At 32.2% G+C, this 18,937-nt stretch overlaps 1 protein-coding gene across 3 annotated transcripts in view; it reads right to left on the reverse strand.

The window, feature by feature from the left end:
- Nucleotides 1-17,512: 17,512 nt before the first annotated feature.
- The window catches only part of LOC136030292 (uncharacterized), a 50,691-nt gene continuing 49,266 nt past the window's right edge, over nt 17,513-18,937 (reverse strand). For all 3 annotated transcript variants that reach the window (XM_065709157.1, XM_065709159.1, XM_065709158.1), the window contains exon 8: nt 17,513-18,218. In XM_065709157.1, coding sequence (XP_065565229.1) covers nt 18,184-18,218 — 35 coding nt within the window. In that variant the 3' untranslated portion in view covers nt 17,513-18,183. The remainder of the gene's footprint in view (nt 18,219-18,937) is intronic.

The following is an 18,937-nucleotide window of genomic DNA, read 5'->3' on the forward strand; positions in this document are numbered from 1 at the left end:
AGTACATTACCAGTAATGTCTCTTTTTGTATCATTTCATTGAGGGTGTTCCAGGTGAAAATTCAAGTAACTTTAAAGTAACTAGAGAAGTTACTTGAATTTTACATTCACCAGGAACGGCTTTTGAAGTAACTAAGGTCTTGTTCAGATAGAAAAAATATTACGACCAAGATTTAGATAAAACATTTGTTTTAGACTCATTTAGTCTGAATTTAGAATAACTTCCTGTGCATAAGTCCTTGTAAATATTGTATCTAAGGCCACCGACCAGTAGAGGAAACTCTTAGAATATTTTGGAACTGATCTTGAAATAAAAAAAATTAGATACACTCTAGGGGTGTATGAATAGGATATTCTAGGCTCGTTGCATGTTTAAACTTGTTTGTCTTGGGTATAGTTTGAATAACGTAACCTCTTGCCAAGATAGCAAACAGTAGCTAAACTAGAATTTTACCACAATTATTTTTTCTGCATTGTTTCCTGATTGATTAAGCTAGCCTAACCTATATCTTAAATTTAACCCACTGTATAAAATTGACCTACATTGTTCACTAAAAGAAAAGCAGAATGCTGCATAAATAACTTAATGCCAAATTCATTATGGAAAGGTATTAATTTTGCAATAAATCTGTGGGCATTAACCTAGATTTGGTTTAAATATCCTGTTTCTATATTAATTTCAGTGCATTAGTGTCTGAGATAGCATACAGTAGTGTTGATTATTGAAACTATTTGGCTTAGGCCTATCACTTTCTTACATTCAGTTGAACTATTAAGGTTAGAATTTTAGACTAGGCTAGTTAAAATTTCCAAGTGATGGCCTTTTCACTAGGCTATCTTGAAAAGTATTTGAGCTTACTAAATGATTTTTTAATGATGGATCTGCATCAAATGAGAAGGAGTTCCCCTAGATTTGGCAAAATACTTTGGGAATTTTCATTGAAATATATATATTTTGGTACATCCATCAAGGAACCCCCCTCCTCAGATTTTCAAAATACATTGCCATCTCCCTCCCATTTACAGTTTTGTAAATTAGTGCCATTTGTGAATTAGCATAGCAGAAAGACTTTGGTTTTGTCCTAGATTTTGTTTTATTTTATACTTGACTGATTTCAGCTTATTCATAGAAAATTGTAAGGGTTTCATGTCTTCATTTTTATGGAATTTGTTTTTTTATTTATTTGTATAATTTTATAGTATTTGCTTATGAATAGGTTAAACTTGTATCAGATCAAAGGTATAAGCTTTATAAAAAATGCCAATTTTTCATGATAATTAAAAATGTTTTCTTGGGCATTAATTTGTGAACATGGAACATTTTGTTGTTAGGGCAATATGATTTTCAGAAACTTGTTTAATAACCAAATCAGGCTCATACTTAGGCCCATGACCTAAACTTAACAAGAGAAAGAAACAGAAACTTGCAGGTAGGATTTAATTTAGAGTAAAGTGGATGACATATATTTGAAATATTCAGTTCACCAAGTTTAACCTTTATAAAGCAGAGTAGTCACAACACAGTTTTCAGTTTACTGTATTTGCTTCTAATTAAATTTAGGCTTTCTTTGAGACCACAGTCCAAGATAAAAATGATTTATTCAAAGCCCAATAAAGGAACAAAATTTTACAGCCTCCATCAAATATTCCAAAATTCATGAAAAATATAGCATAGAGATGGGTGCATAAAAATTCAATGGCTGATTTAGGATTTTTCTGTGAAGGGAAATTTCTCTCTTCTGATGGCTGTTCAAAAACCGTTGTCTTTTGATAGGTAGAAAACAAAAATAACTGAACCTATAGACTTTGTATGCATTCCTTTCATCTCAAATACTTGATACTCCTCAAAACACTCACTATTATTGAAACAGATATCTTACAAAATCCTAAATATCAAATAACTTCAAAAATTCAATAGATTATCTCAGCTAGAAACAATTTTACAGCTTTTTTCAAATCTTCATACAATGAACTCTGCCAGTGGTACATCAGAAATGGCACAACATTATTTAGTTCTACAGTTGCTTTTTGAGGAAATAATGGATACTGATGTAGGATCAGATGAAAATGAAGAAAACTGGTGGTAAGTTGTAATATAATATTCAATTTAATCTTGCAAGTTATTATTTTTCTAGATACAATCTTGTATATTCAGGTATGGACAAAGTTCCAAAGCTGCCAATAGCACAATTAAATAGAATTCCAAAAGCTGCTGACACTTGAGCAGCAACTGCCAAATAGCATTACTACTTACCTACCCCATTTTCTCTATTGTGGGGTATATGTATAAATGAATGTTGGAGTGGAGACAAGTATTATGTTGACTAATAATTTGTAATTTTTTTTATTACATAGAAACAGTTTTTTAGGACCAAGAAAAATGGATTCTGATTTTATTTAAAAATACATTATTTTGTTTTGCTACAAAGTCATTTATTGTTGTAACCTGCAATTATGATGTTATTCATCATCTTGTATAGAAAGATGTTATCTTGTATACAATCATTGTGAGTCTTTATTTTGATGTGCATATTTGAAGAAAAAGTTTACCATATGTATAGACCAACTAACCCAATAGGAACATTTTGACTAAATACCTGACAGCCTGTACAACCAACAAGTCTCTTTTTGCTTCCTGGCTTTTGGCTATGGTCTGTTTTATGCTTTCTATTTAGCTAATTTTGTTTTGCTGGTTAAATAGCAGAAATATTCTTTATCTGACTATGTTTTTGAGTTTAGGCTATTTTATGGTTTTCATTTAGTTATTTTCTTTTTTCCCAAGAAAGAATGTTAGTTAAATAGCAGAAATAATCATATAGGCTACATCACCTATCACTGTCTTTGTAGAATAAACTTCTAATTTCTTGGAATTAATTTTTTCAGGTTTGGCATTAATAAATTTACTCATAGATAACATTGGCCTCCAAAATTACAGTTTTGCCAAGTTTCATGCTATTTGATATGTTTATTCCAAAAATGGTTCCCATCATTCCCATAATGTCAGGATTTTCTTGAAAAATACATATTATTTTAAACAAAACCCAATTTGGAAAAGAATGATGTTACCCAATTTCTTGTGTACTATCTGGTAACATTAGTTTCACCCAAAGCCAATAATTTGTTATTTCTTTATATTACATAGAAACAGTTTTTTAGGACTTAAAAGTTTCTGATTTTATTCAAATGGCCCTTGTGTTTCAAGAGTTACAGAATTAAGACAAAAGGTCAAACTGTAGCATAAAGAGCAGAGTATTGTGGAGGGGAAATCAAATTACATAACTTTCCCTAGCAAGAATTTCCTCTTTGTGAAGAATTTTTCCTGCAGAAAATTGTCCCATCAAATATTTATTTTCCTCAGAAATGCATTGATAAGCATCTTATCATTTTGGTTATGGATGCAGCTGTTGGCTTGTTGCAAAATTACAAATTTCTGATGGAATGTAAACATTAACTTGCTTTTCTGAATTTAAAACAAATTAGTGCAAACATAAATACTTAATTTGGTGGTGTCCATTGTAATTCTGAGTAACTTGCAATGTCAAGGATAATAACATCTTTGTTTTATTATACTTGACATCTAAAGTTTGTGTTTCCAAGATTTGTCAGGGGCTAATAGCTACAGTAAATTCTTAAATGATTCATACATGAGGGTAGCTTCCCCCTCCTCAATAACTCATTTTTCACCTTGAAGTTTTTAATATCTTATAAAAGTTTCTTTGGGGCCAATTTCGCAAGGATTAAAGTTCAACTAAAATCCTTGTGAAACCAACAAAAGATGGATAAAATTCATCTTTTGTTCAACTTAGAGATGGGCTTCATAATCCAGTTAAAAATGCGGCAAAAAACATAATCCATCTCAGTGATACCTTAACTCATATAGCAAATTTCAAGTAGAACTAACTTAGCCTACTAGCAGTTGTCTTTCATTTTGGAGAGGCCAGGCCACCCAAGCAAAGGGTATATTGTCATTACAAATGATTTTTCTGAAATGAGCTGGTGGAAAACTATTAGGAAATGTAAGGAATCTAGTTTACTGTTTAGAGATTAGGATATCACAAAATTAAGCATTCAATATGCTTGTTTGTAAATCTTAAGTAAATACAAACCCTGTTGGAATTTTGTTGATATCCATCTCACAATTAGTGTGTCTAAAGAAAGTTTCCAAAGAGCATTCAGTTTTCAGCATGCATTTTATCTTTATTGATGGTTAAAGGAAGCAATAGATATACCTGGTGTAGTTGATTAGAAATAAATAACTTGCTGCCTTTCTGCATAAAAATGTACATTTTTATGTATAATGTATAGCTTTTAAAGTCATTAATTCCTGAGAAGCCCCTTCTCTAGTTATGAGGGCTTTATGGGTAGTAAAGCCTTTTTAAAATAATCTGAAATAATTCTTTGGGGGTCCTTACCAGTGGCTTTCCTTTCTACTGCAATTAGCAATAGGTGAAATATATTGCAGTCACTAAAAATTTACAATCTTACCTATTTTACCACTATTAAGTTGCAAAAAGGGTGAACTAAATATTTACCATTGAATTTGCCACAAAAGAAATTTCTAGCTTCAAGAAATTCAATCATGCCTTTAGAACAAGGGATCCTAAGTTAGGTCAAAGTCTTGAAAATGTGCTTCTAGTATAAGTAATTTGTAAATAAAAATTTGTTTCTTTCTAAAAATGAGACAAAAAAAAATCCTGCAGAAAAGAAACAAGACAGATTAATAAAGGAAGAAATACCATGGATGCCCATGAAATGTAAGATAGAAATGAACAAAACTTCAAGTATGCATCTGTTTTCTTTAAACAGACAGGAGGAATAAACCTCCAAGCTTTGACAAATTCAATCTCACTTTTGGAACCAGGTATAAGACTAATTTCCAGGGAATGAAAACAGTAAATCCCTGGCTTTTCTATTGACACAGGCAGTGAAGGGAATAAAAACACATCTATTGTTCTGCCTATTTGTTCAACTTCTCTGTCTGTTCTACAAATTCTGTATTATATTTATTTGAAAAAAAAAGGCAAAATGTCATAGATAAGATTTATTTGCAAAAAAGCCTGCAGGCCATAGCAAACACATGCAACTTTATACAAGCACCTAATTCCAAACAACTTAAACAAGCAAACAAACTTGCAAACAACTTAAACAAGCAAACAAACTTTCAAACACTTTATGAATTCAGAAACACCCATAAATAAACTCTTACCAAGCTAACTCCTCAAACATGATTCCCTATGCTTAATCCCTAAACAAAGATTAAAAAAAACTAGTTTTTTAAACTGAAAGTAAGGAGCAATATTAAAACTTAAAATGAACAGAAATTCCTCTGTATATGAAATGGGTTGTCCCCTCTGCAATCCCTAAATCTCTACGCTAAAGTTTATAATTGTTTTAAAAAGTAGAATTGTGCTCTTAACATAAAGAGCAAGGAATTGCAGAGGGGACAACCCATTTCATATACAGAGTAATTTCTGTTTGTTTTAAGTTTTAATATTGCTCCTTACTTTCAGTTTAAAAAACTATTTTTTTTTTTATTTAATTTCTGAACATTTTCGAATTAATGCATTTTTGATTCTGGCTCTCCACACATAAATTATTAAAATGAAATTTGCATATTAATTTTTTTAATTAATATAGTTTTGATCAGACAATTTTGAGAAATAAGGGGTGGGGAAGGAGGCCTAGTTGCCCTCCAATTTTTTGGTTACTTAAAAAGGCAACTAGAACTTTAAATTTTTAACAAACGTTTTTTATTAGTAAAAAATATACATAACTTAAGAATTAACTTACATAACAAACTTTTATACTCTTATATTTTTTTATTATGTATATGAGGGGGTTTGTCCCCTTGTTAATACCTTGCCTTTTATACTAAATCTTAAGTTTTGTCCCAATTCTTTAAGAATGACCCCTGAATCAGAAAGGCTGTGGAATAAATAGTTGAAATTACCACCACTACTACTATATCATCTACAAATAATACATGATAGCCTGAACCAATCCAAAGATACAAATGGGGCTCCATTATTTTTTCATAAAACTGTCTAAATCATTAACAAACAAGGAGAAAAGCTTTGGGGATAAAGAACATCCTTGTTTCATACCCAAATGAGACATAACTAGTCTAGAAAATTTTCCCATCACCTTTACAACAAACTTCACCCTCCTATACATAGCTGCTATTATTGCTACAAAACAAGACGGCAAGCCTATTTCTAACAGGCTTTCAATTAACAACCTCCTATTTACTGAATCAAAAGCACTTCTCAGGTCTAAAAAGATACAAATAGCCAACCATTTTTCCATCTCAATATTTCCAAAGTAAAAATGTGGTCAATAGTGCTGAATGTCAATCTGAATCCTACTTGTACTGGAGTATTTCCTCTTTATCTAACCAATCTCTTAGCCTAAATTCCAAAACCGTATTTGCACATTAGGGGAAGGGGGGGGGGTGCATTATATCAAATACCTAACCTAACCACCTCTATATATAAATATTAATTTAAATGTAATTGCATCATAGTTTGTTTCACAAAAGAACCTAACTTTACTTATTGAGTGTGTTCTGAATAACACACAAGTACCTAGCAACCATATTGATGCATAGCTTAGATTTTTTGTTATGCATTGATGTATACTTATCTATGCAACCTTTTAACATTATATGCTGACGACTGTAAGCTCATTGGGCCTGCTGAAACTGAAGAAGAAAGAGCCTGCATTCAGCTGGACCTTGACAGGCTATCCTCTTGGTCATCTACTTGGGCCCTACAATTCAATGCAACAAAATGCAAGGTACTGCACTTAGGGCACAATAACCCCCACCATCCCTACCATATAGGGTGTGATCAGTTGGAAGCAGTTGCCAAGGAAAGAGACTTAGGCGTCATTGTGGACAAAGATTTAAAATTCCACAGCCACACTCAGGCTCAGGTTGCAAAAGCTAATCGAGCTCTTGGACTCATTAAGCACTCTTTTGTAACCAGAAAGTCATGTGTGGTTATAAAACTTTATAAATCCCTTGTCTGTCCCCACCTTGAGTTTGGCTTGACTTAGGCCTTTCCCCAAAATAAAATGGACACAAGAGCCCTTGAAAGTGTACAAAGGAGAGCAACCAAACTGGTCCGTGGCTTAAATAATGTCCCTTACCAGGATTGCCTAGGATCTCTGAGACTTCCAACCCTCACCTATCGAAGATATAGAGGAGATGTGATCATGGCATGCAAAATTTTCAAATCTGATCACCTGAACCAGATCTTCACCCCCTCTTTGGCTAACAATTCAAGAGGTCAGAGTCTTAAGCTTCACCTGCCTGGATGTTGGAGAAGGGAACGATGTGGTTTCTTTTCCATTCAGGTGGTCCCCCTATGGAATAGCCTATCCAAGTCTACCATCCAAGCTGAGACTCCCCACTCCTTCAAGGCTGGAGTCAACAGGGACTGGGAGAGGGCCAAGTAGAGGCTGGACTGGGAAGCTAAACCAACATAATTACATCACTCACCACCAGCGAGAACTACAGGAGGATCTACCACCTTATCTCACTGGCAAATGCAATTTAAGGTAAGGTAATTTAAGGTAATACAATTCTTCTCAATTCCTATTTTGATAGCAATACATGAGGGTTTGAGTTTCACATTATTTTGCATAATTGTAAAGCCTACTTAAAAAAGAAAAAAATTGTATGCTGACCAATGGTCAGCATTGCACAGCAAGTGATATCCTGATTCAATGTCTGTAGCTGGGAGTGTTACAAAACATTGATTCTTCATTTGAGTGCAAAAAAACATTTGATTCTTCTTTAGTTTTTCCTCTAAATTTCTCCAGGTAGGCTAATCATTATAGCTAGATGTACTGTGGCTAAGCTTACAGAGTCACACCATTGACCCTTATCCCAACCAAAATAACAGCAACACCAGGCCTTAAACTCCTAAGCTTAGGTTTTCAAGCCAGGAGTAGCCTACAAGAAACTTTGCTAGGAGGGCTCAAATGTATCTATAAATTAATATTAAAAAGTTGTTACAGGCTACCAATAAACTGAAAAGTTTTTTGAAGAACTTCAATGAATTACAGGATTCAATCTAGCCAAGGCTAGCTTAAGTAATTATCATTGAATGTTTTAAATCAGCTTCCAGAGTAACACAGTGTTTCTTTCTGTCAAGTGGGATTGAACTAAGCTTTCTTTGAACTATATACATTTTTTTCTGGACAATTAGACCTATTACTCACTCTAGGCTATGCCATCTCTACAAAACAATTCACCACTGACTTTGGATAGGCTAGCAACTGTACAAGGATTACAGGAATTTAATTAGAAGCTTCCTAAAGCAAAACCTGAAGACTTCACCCCCAACAAACTATTCAACCAAGCTTCTCTAGATATGCCCAGCAGATCACATTAATGCTTGAACTTTACCAATGAATTTTTTATTAAAAATCATTTTAAGGTCAAAATAAGATTGTTTACCATCACTGGTTCTTTGAACAATTGCAGTTCCATTCTCTTCACTGCATAAAGGCTCATAGTCTTCAAACTTTTGTTTGTTAGCCATCATAAAAGTTTTATATTATTGTAGTGATGCTAATGATGTTAAGTTACTTAACTAAAGATGCTCGTTAACTATCTTTAGCAAAAGTTACTTTAAAGTAACTTTTCTGTCGTTCCAGCTGCTAAATAGCCTCAGCTGGAACGGAAAAAGTTACTTTTAGTAACTTTTCCGTAACTTTTAGTTACTTTTTGTCTCAGCTGGAACACGCTCATTATTAATGGCGTTCAGTTTAAGCAATTATACGTTTCTTCTTCCAAAAAATATGAACAGTATTTCCAGATGAAACGATAATCAGACGTAAGCTTTCAAACATTCTGTCATAGGTATAAATTCAAAATTTTTCTTTACTTGCACCAGCTTTTTGGTTTTCGATCCTTCTAGAAGATACTCGTTTTCCTATATTACCAGACCAATATAAAACCAATCTGTGGACCGTATAGATGGGAGATTCCTCGTGTTTTCTCCTTAATTTCTATTATTCAACAAAATTGTAGCGTCCCGCTAAAACAACTAAGGGTCTCAATACATATATCCTCAGAAGTTTGAATATAGTTACTATTGAATCAACAATTTTATAAGCAATATTTGCATGTCTATCAGTAATGAGATCAAAAAATTGCAAAATTCAGCTCCTATTAAAAATTTGTGCATGATTTTAATTTCCAAAATGTTTCTATCCACTACAATTGAGACAATAATGGCTTAAGCATATTGCCTCCTTATCGAGTTTAGACCGCAGGAGTTAACTCTGACCAAACATTTAAAGAAAGGAAAAAAAGATTTATGGACACTCGAAATAGTCGAAATAGCTATAAATCAAATGAACATACATATTATTCATATTCACAAATAAACTATGTATTCGATAATTCCTGTTCTTCTTTCAATAATGTACACGAAAATCAGAAAACTTTACAGAAAAACCTACACATGAAGGAATTAAAGCGATTATCTCAAAATGAAGGCTCTGGACCCATCCGTTTTTTAGTGCTCAAATTGGTATCTGTGAAATTATAAAAACCTTTCGTGATTATAAACTCACACAAAGTCCTTATTGGTTATAGTAAAGTGAATCAATTTTTGTTTAGCATTAGTAGAGGTAATTGTTCAACTCATGACTATGGTGATAAAGAGACTTTCTATTGTCATCTTTTTGACTGTAAGCTTATCGAAATTGAAAGAACGGAAATTTAATTCAGATTCTAAGAATTTTCAGATTCTGGTATTTTTAATGTTAACACTATTTGTTTTTAAAAAAAAGCTTGGCATATTGTTTTAGAAAACTTGGTTCAATCAAAAGAAGCAGGATATTACATATATCTTACATTTTTTTTTAGTAGATCTTGCCTAATATTATTTTTTATTCTTGCTTTGTGCTAGTTGGTATTTTTGTAAGTTTTTGATATTTTTTTGCTCTATTTTGTAGATTATATAGTGATTTCCTCTATTAGAATTTAATCAAAAATAAAATCATTCATTCGTATAGGTGTATCTAAATAATATAGTTTCATTGTAAAAAATATCACGCAAAATGCTTTCAAATTCAAGTTCAAATTCCTTTTGTAATCAATATCCATCCATTTATAAACAAAAATATCCCAAAGGGCTCAATGGCCCGTTAGTTGGGAAAAAAAAACAAAAAAACAAAACATAAATAACTAGTTTGTCATTGGAATCTGGAAAATTGGAAGTACAAATACTACTGCTGTGACTACTATTACAACTATAACTAAGGTTAAGAAGGTGAAACTTTCAGAGGAGATTTAGGGGGAAGGCAAACTGAATCGAAACCCGTCATCTGTATGTAGGTTGTCAAAAGGGTATATGAGCAATATCAATAACAGTTTTGCATGAATTGAAACTTACAAGGCTTGTTGTAGGGGATGTTGAACTAACCAAAAGACAATATTGGTATCATAATGCTACTGCTTCCACTCCTAGAACAACTAGTACTGCAACTACTATGACTGCTGGTGCTACTGCTATTGCTGCTAAAGCTAAGGGTATTAAGGCGAAGATTCTAGGCAATATTGAAATTGTATTGAACAAATTCGAAACACACTGTGCCCAAATAAGTTGCCAAGAAGACGTATCAGCAATGCTTCAGAAGCGATCGATGGCACTAAGTTGAAATTTTCATCCTGTTTTGAAGAGGACATTGACAAAAACAAAGAAAAAAAAAAAAACGCCCAAAGATGCTCTGTGCATACTGCTACTAATCCTAATACTGCTGTTACAACTATTGGCACTACACAAGCTAAGGGTATCAAGGTGAAGCTTTCAAGATATATTTAGGCGGATGTTAAACTAAATCAAAACGAACTATGATCACAAAGATGGTCAAAAGGGTGACAAAGCAAAATCACAATAATGGCTTACATTATTAAGTTGGACCTTTCAGGGTAAGTAATGGCGGATTTTGAACTAGTCAGAAGACACTATATGCATACTTTTAAAACTTTTAGGGAGCGTTTGGGACTAATTTCAATTAAACAAAAAAAACTATATGCATGCAGGTATTAAAAAGCCATATAAGCAATATCATTGGCAGCGCTACTCTATCATAGCCAGTAATGTTAATGATATTTTAAAGGAGCTAATTTGATTGAAAATTAAAAGCTTTAGTTGTTTTTTTTTAAGAGTCAAGAGGGATTAGAGGGCAATCAGCCCTCCTCTAAACAGAAAATTTAGTATTTTCAAAAAAGGGAAAAACAAACAATATAAATTATCTACAGAAAAAAAGGGACCACAATTATGAAATACGAAAAACTTTCAGAGATTTGCAAATATCGCTCATAATTTTTCAAAAACTTCCAATCAAAATATTTAGACAACCGATTTGTTGACAAAATTTAGACAAAATTTAAACAATATTTAGACAACCGTTAGCATAGCCGAACGGTCTAGCAACTAGCAATTATATCTCTAGGGTTATTGGGTAGGTCAACCCTCCACCCTCTACCCTCTTGTGTACCTTACCCAGTATGCTTAAAAACTAAATGTTGCTTTAAAATCAAATCAAAACGCACCATGTGTCTACTGGTTGCCAATAAGACACCTCAGCAATATCCCATCTAAATTCATATATTTTTATTCCTATCTCATTTTTTAAAATGTAACGAAATTAATAGTGTGTAAACGTATCCAAACTGTCAACTGGCATGGATTAAATCAAAACCCACCGTGTGTCTGCTGGTTTCCAATAAGACATCTCAGCAATATCCCAAGATTAACTGAGGATATTAAGTTCAAATTCATATACTTTTATTCCTACCTCATGTTTTAAAATGTAACGAAATCAAAAGTGTGTAAGCGTATTCATAGTGTAAGTGTACCCATAATCGTTGACAACTTGGATTGTCAAAGATTATGGGTAGAATCTTTTGGGAATGGTATTAAGTTTTATGTTTCAGGTCAACTACAGGAGGTATAAAATTAAAGTATACACTACAATTTGTGTCAAGAATTTCAAAAGTGTACATTTTGTTAAAAATTGTTGAAAAACTTTTTCCAGCATACAAATAGCAGGCAAAACTATAAGCTCTTAAAAAACTGAGAACATTTAAACTATTATTTTATTTTTCCCTGAAAAAGACTAACTCAATATAAGACAAACAAAAACTGATAAAAATATATAAAAAAAAATTTCCGCGAACTGATTTTTTCAAAGAAAAGTTTAGAACTCCATTAACCCAAAAATGAGTAAAAATAGAATAAATAATCTATCTAGCGTAAAACTACCACAAATCAGCATCAATAAATATATGAAACCCAAAAAGAAAACAAAGAAAATTTTTAATGTTTTCACTTTTATAACTGTAATATATAAAAAAACATTAAGATTTTAAGGAATAAATATCAGCATGTGTATATGCACAATGCACATTCATTTGGATTTCTTTTTTTTAGTAAACTGCAAATTAAGTTCTTTTCTTTAGAAGACAAAGGGGCTCAAAGTCCTATTCATGTTAAAATCTGCTCGCTTTGAGTTTGACAAGTGGATTTATTGTACTCCTGTTCGTTTTGAGTTTCATTTATTTATTGATGGGGATTCATTGATGGGGATTCGAGAATGCTTAGATCATCAGCATAATCTAAGTCCAGGAAAGTTGTGTTCTTCCATAGCCTTTTCCTTGCTCCTTAAGATAAAGTACATCAAAATGATCCACGTAAAGGGGGATAGGACACAACCCTGCTTAGCCCCCGATATAATAAGAAACCAGCTGCTAACCTCATTTCCCATCTTAACTGAAGCAGTGCACTAGAATGTTACACCTTTAAAACTGCAACAGTCTGTAGCCATTACTGTTTCTTTTTCCTACACCAAATTCACCTAGGTTAGGATACCTGGGTGCCAAAATCTTCTAATAAAAATGCCATATATCTACCTGAGACTTGATCCACTTGTTCTTGTAAGGGTAAATAAAATTCATCTGAGTCAATACTATCTCCGTCAGTTCACTTTGCAGGGGTATATGCTACTATAATTGATATCCTGCAATGTTTAGTCATAAAATGAACGACTAGTATTCTATAATTAATTCATTTCCAATCTATACAAAACTTAGCAGCTTCCCTGTTCATCATGAGTTCTACTCCCTGTTTATGTACCCCATTCGGTCTGCCTGATTAAATAAACTCTGTTTCACCTCATTTCATGCTTCCTATCCCGTGGATATGTGTTTCTGAAACTCCTGATAAGTCTAGTCTGAATTATCCGAATTCGTTTGTTCAATATCGATACGATATTGTTTATTAACGTCGTAACATTCCAAGTTGCAACTTTCATATTATTGAAGTTATTTTAGCCCCCAGAAGGGTAATGGTCCTGGATACAACGACCGATATCCGAGGGAAAAGGAGCAAGTAAAACCAAAATATACAAGACAATTTGGTTGTACCGAAATATTACCAAACATACCGCATTGTAAAGCATCCTGTTCAAGTCTGTATCCAGAATTTTTGTGTGGAAGGGTAAAATTTTTATTCATTTTTGTTATTTTTTTTTTGCAAACCCAAACAGAAAATTCGGGGGGGGGGGAGGTATACCCCCTCCCCTGGGTATGGTTCTGCTCCAAGCTATCTGGAGACCTAAAAGTGTGAGTTAATCGATCATGCGTATGTGTCTAACAGGATGTGGGCTGTAAATGTACTCTTAATGGAAAGCAGCAAATGATGCCCACTTAACCACTACTATCCATAGGCAATATTTGCCCAAAATTCTTTGGCCAATGTCTGGGGTCTTACCCCAAAAACAAATTGTTTTAATCATTTTGAGCCAGCAGATGATCTGACACACAAAACTTCTAACGAAGTGTACACCCAACATCAAAGAAGACCCATAACAAGTGGTGAGGGAAAAACATATAATTGGTTGAAGTCCCATGATTTTTTATATGGGCAGTAGTTCTACTGTGCTGTATCTGGTGCCCAATATTCAGCAAAACAAGAAATCAATGTTATGATACAGGAGAGCGAAAATGGATAAATGAGTTGCTCATTTTTATGGCTGTTTCGTTGTTTTATTTGTATTCAATGAGCTGTTTCATTTTAAAGGTCGAGCAATCTTCGTTTCTGATTCAACCCAGGACTGTAAGGTAAGACAGTTACGAAAGTATTTAGTGTTAGAAAAGTCATTGAGAGATAATGCATGCATTTGGAGGGCTAATTAATAGTGTTTGGTGAATTTACCAGGGCACAATACTAGCATCTTCAATAGCCTAAAATAGAATGGTCATTAAGAATCCAAATGGAGTCCATTCAATCGGTGAAATATATCGGTCAATGGGGGAAATTAAATTCGCTTAGTTTTTTATGTTATTATTAATATTTACTTTAAAGCTGTTTTGCTCATACATAGACTCGAAACAAACTCGTACAAGTGCGAAACTTGACATTTTCAATGAAGAAAAGAGCACTTAAAATTTTGTATAAATACAGGGAATAACGAAGCATTTTAAAAATTGCCATAAACGGGGATTTCTTCAAGATAAACAAATTGAAGCATGCTTAAATACAAATTATAAGACAATAAAAGTATGTACTTAAGCAGCATTCAAAAATCAATGGTGTCAATCCCTGTATATCGAAGGGGTAGGATAAAACATGTTTTTCAAAATATAGGGGGAAGAAGTGAATCTTTCTGTTTTTAGTTTTTCAATGAAAATACCAAAAAACATTTTCAAATGGAAATACATCCGAAGAAAAGTATTTTTCAAAATCTGAGGCAAACGCCTCCCGCGAGCCCTTCCCCAAGTGAACACACCGTCAAAAAGTAGCCGGATTATATCCAATTTTCAGCAAGGTATTTTTTTTTATTAGGAAAATAATAGAAGCAAATCTTTTTTTTCCTTTTTCTCTTTTAATATTATTTTTTATGATTATTGCTTGAATACTTCTTGGCAATTATTATTTGCCTGAATATTTTGTATTAGTGGGACAGTATCCCGTTTTTACCGTACTTTGAAAAAACAAATATGGAAAGAAGAAGAAAAAGGTCTTTGTTTGTAACCGAAGGCTCCGTTAGAAGGCAAATTAGCTGAGTTTTGAAAAGTTCCTTCCCATGTTTTGTATTTTAGACAGATGAGACAAACTGTCTATTTTCAACTGAATATACTCAGATTTCGACACCGTATTGACACTCTAAAAGTTGTCAATGATACAGGTCACGACAAAAGGTAACTTATAAGACTGAAAACTAGTGCTAATGTCGAAAAATACCATCTAACAGTTTATGGAGGATAGCGCGTAAATTTTATGGTTACACCCTAGTACCACCACCTCGAGTGGGTTCCACCTTGGAAAATCACACACACACACACAGATATATATATATATATATATATATATATATATATATATATATATATATATATATATATATATATACATATATATATATATATATATATATATATATATATATATATATATATATATATATATATATATATATATATATATATTGTCACTTAAAGAGGGACTACAACTTTTAATTGCCGTTCAAATGAGCCCTCTCGCGATATTCTAGTTCCACCATGTCGATACGATAACTCCTGGGAAAAAAAAAACTCACATCCGTCATCTTTCTTCTGGCAAAAATACAAAATTCCACATTTTTGCAGATAGGAGGTAGAAATCTCTACAATATGGTTCTCTAATACGCTAAATATGATGGTGTTATTTTCATTAAGAATCTATGACTTTTAAGGGGGTGTTTCTTTCTTTTTTCGAAAATTAACAAAATATTCTCAGGCTCATAACTTTTGATGGGTACGTGATGAAACTTAGCAGAAAAATTGAATTCTTTTGATGCATCTACTGGTATTAAAATTCCAATTTTTAGAGTTTCGATTGATATTGAGCCGGGTTATTCCTTACTTACAGTTCGTAACCACAAACTGTTTGATTCAGATGCCTTATTGAAATCCAGCCTATTTACTATTCAACTTATTGGTAATCCAATAAGGATATGAAAATTAAAAATGTTTGTCTTCAAAAAATCAAAACTCCAGTTTGGGTTTGTAAATGCATTCCCCATAAGAGTTTATTCGCCTTACATACGCCAAGTAAATATCATTGAGATATCACTCCATGATTCTAAGACAAAACTAGCTTTCAATTTGTACTTAAATTGAAAAAAATATATAACAGTTTAAAAATATTTTATTACAAAGTGAAAATAGAATATATATATATATATATATATATATATATATATATATTTATATATATATATATATATATATATATATATATATATATATATATATATATATATATATATATATATATATATATATATATATATATATATATATATATATATATCATGAAAAGAGAAATCACCAATGCAACAGCACAAACACAAAAAAAAGAAAAAAAAAGAGAGACAGAAGGAAAAAAGGAAGACTATATATATAAATACATATATATATATATATATATATATATATATATATATATATATATATATATATATATATATAATATATATATATATATATATATATATATATATATATATATATATATATATATATATATATATATATATATATATATATATATATATATATATATATATATATATATGTATATATATATATATATATATGTATGTGAAGCGGTAGAAGTACTTTGAGCTTGGATGTTTCAGGTCTTTTCACGGTCCTTATAATAATTCATAATTAAATTACTAAACTTTTCATTACTGCTAGCAATTATTCCTCATATAAATGCTTTTTTTCATATCAACAAAGTTTTTGTCATATCAACATAAATGCCAAGTTTTGCCTGTGATATTTATTACCTGTAAAAATTCTTGATATTTCAACCAAATATACAGTGACCGGTTAATAGAATTAAGTTGAAACTTTTACGAGTGAAAGTTAGTCCAATTGTTCCAATTGGAACAATTGTTTCCAAAACTCTTAAAGAACAGAGCTGTGATAGCAATAGAAATACAAAAGAATTGGCTTTTTATGCCGATTCTAAATATACTATCGTCATCAATTTTAATGCACCCATCAAATCACGACCCTGAGAAAATTTGCCTGATTTACAAAAAAAAGGGTGAACGTTCTCAAAATAGGTCAATTGGCCTTAATGAAAATCCCTCTGTTGCGTATCTCTAGTTGCCTAGTTGGAGGACAACTAGTCCCCCTTCCACGTCCTTATTTTTCCCACAGACATATGAGAATAATCCTGATACATCTATATGATTCAGCATAGCTGGAAAGTCCAATAACTATGCCTTTTGGGATGACAATTCGCCCATTGTTCGTACATAGCATTTGTTATTGGGAAACATGAGAATTATTTTTTTTTTTTGGGGGGGGTAGTATACTGTGGGGGGATTCTTCCACGCAGAAGAAAAATTCTGGAGGAACTTTCCAGGGGATATTTATACGGAGAGGGGCAGGTAGGGAAGAGGATTGCCTGGCTTAATCTAAAAATATTCCGAAATTAAATATACAAAGCTTTTTATTCAGCTAAAACTAAAATGCACATTTAAAACTTCAAATGAACACAAACTATTACGTACGGTATATGAGGGAGACGGCCTCTTCCTCAACCTCATTTTTTACACTACAGTTCTACTTTTCATCATAATTCTTTAGGAAAGATTGCTCAAACACTTGAAACGCGTTGAATTTAGATGAGATGTATTTTTAAAGAGCTTTAAGACTTTAGCATTCACATTATATCGTTTCTTAAGCTTTCATGATGGTGACTATTGCTACACAGAGTCGATGTATCACTTATAAGTTACGTATATTGATGGTTTTTGTTTAGCAAGCTTGAAATATATCATTTAAGTCAATGTAAAACAAAACTGTTTGTCGCCAATTACGACGGTACGATTGATAAGAAGAACCTGTTCAATGGGGCGGCCATAACATGTTTAAAAATATATATAAAATTCTCTTTAATATCTAAAGGCTCTTGAGAGTAAAACTTCACCATTTTCATCACCAATATCACTTCTTGATGTCTGTTCATCAAGACAGAATTCTGGAAAGAAATAACTAAAGGCTCTTGATAGTTGAACATCAACACTAATCTCACTTCTGGACGGCTGTTCAGCAAGACTGAATTCTGTCAATGTGTGAAAGTCAAGTTCATTGCGTTGCTCATTAATTGCCATCATTTCCTCCCCCATTTTCATTAGCTAAAAAAAAGACTTGTTGTATATTTAAATACTTATTATCTATCAACTTTCTTTAAACGAGCAATAATTGTTTGTGTATATATTTATGTATGTATTTATTATGTATATATATATTTATGATATATTTATCTATTACCTTAAGAAAGGTAATAAAAAGTTACATGAAAGGTACATCTTTATGGGGAATGTGGTAAGTAAACTATTTTGCAATGTTTTGAAATTTAGGGTTAGAGATTGGTTAGATAAGGAGGAAATACTCAGTCCGGTGCAAGCGGGATTCAGATCAACCTTCATCACCGTTGACTATATTTTTACTTTGGAAATATTGAGAAGGAAATTTGTAGCTATTTATTTAGCTATTTATAAATTTGTAACTAATTATGACTATTTGTGGCTCTTGTAGACCTGAAAAGTGCTTTTGACTCAGCATATAGGAGGTTGTTAATTTTAAAGTCTGTTAAAAACAGGCTTGCCGTATTATTTTCTAGAGGTCCTAGCTGATATGTATCGGAGGATGAAGTTTGTTGTGAAGTTTATGAGAAAATTTTCTAGGCTGGTTACATCTCATTTGGGTGTGAAACAAGGATGTACGTCATCTCCTAAGCTTTTCTCCTTGTTCGTTAATGATTTAGAGTTTTATGAAAAGTAATGGAGTTCCTTATTTATCTTTGGATTGGTTTACACTATCATGTACGTTATTTACGCATGATATAAGCTCT

The sequence above is a fragment of the Artemia franciscana genome, chromosome 8 (assembly GCF_032884065.1).
Source record: "Artemia franciscana chromosome 8, ASM3288406v1, whole genome shotgun sequence".
Lineage (NCBI taxonomy): Eukaryota > Metazoa > Arthropoda > Branchiopoda > Anostraca > Artemiidae > Artemia > Artemia franciscana.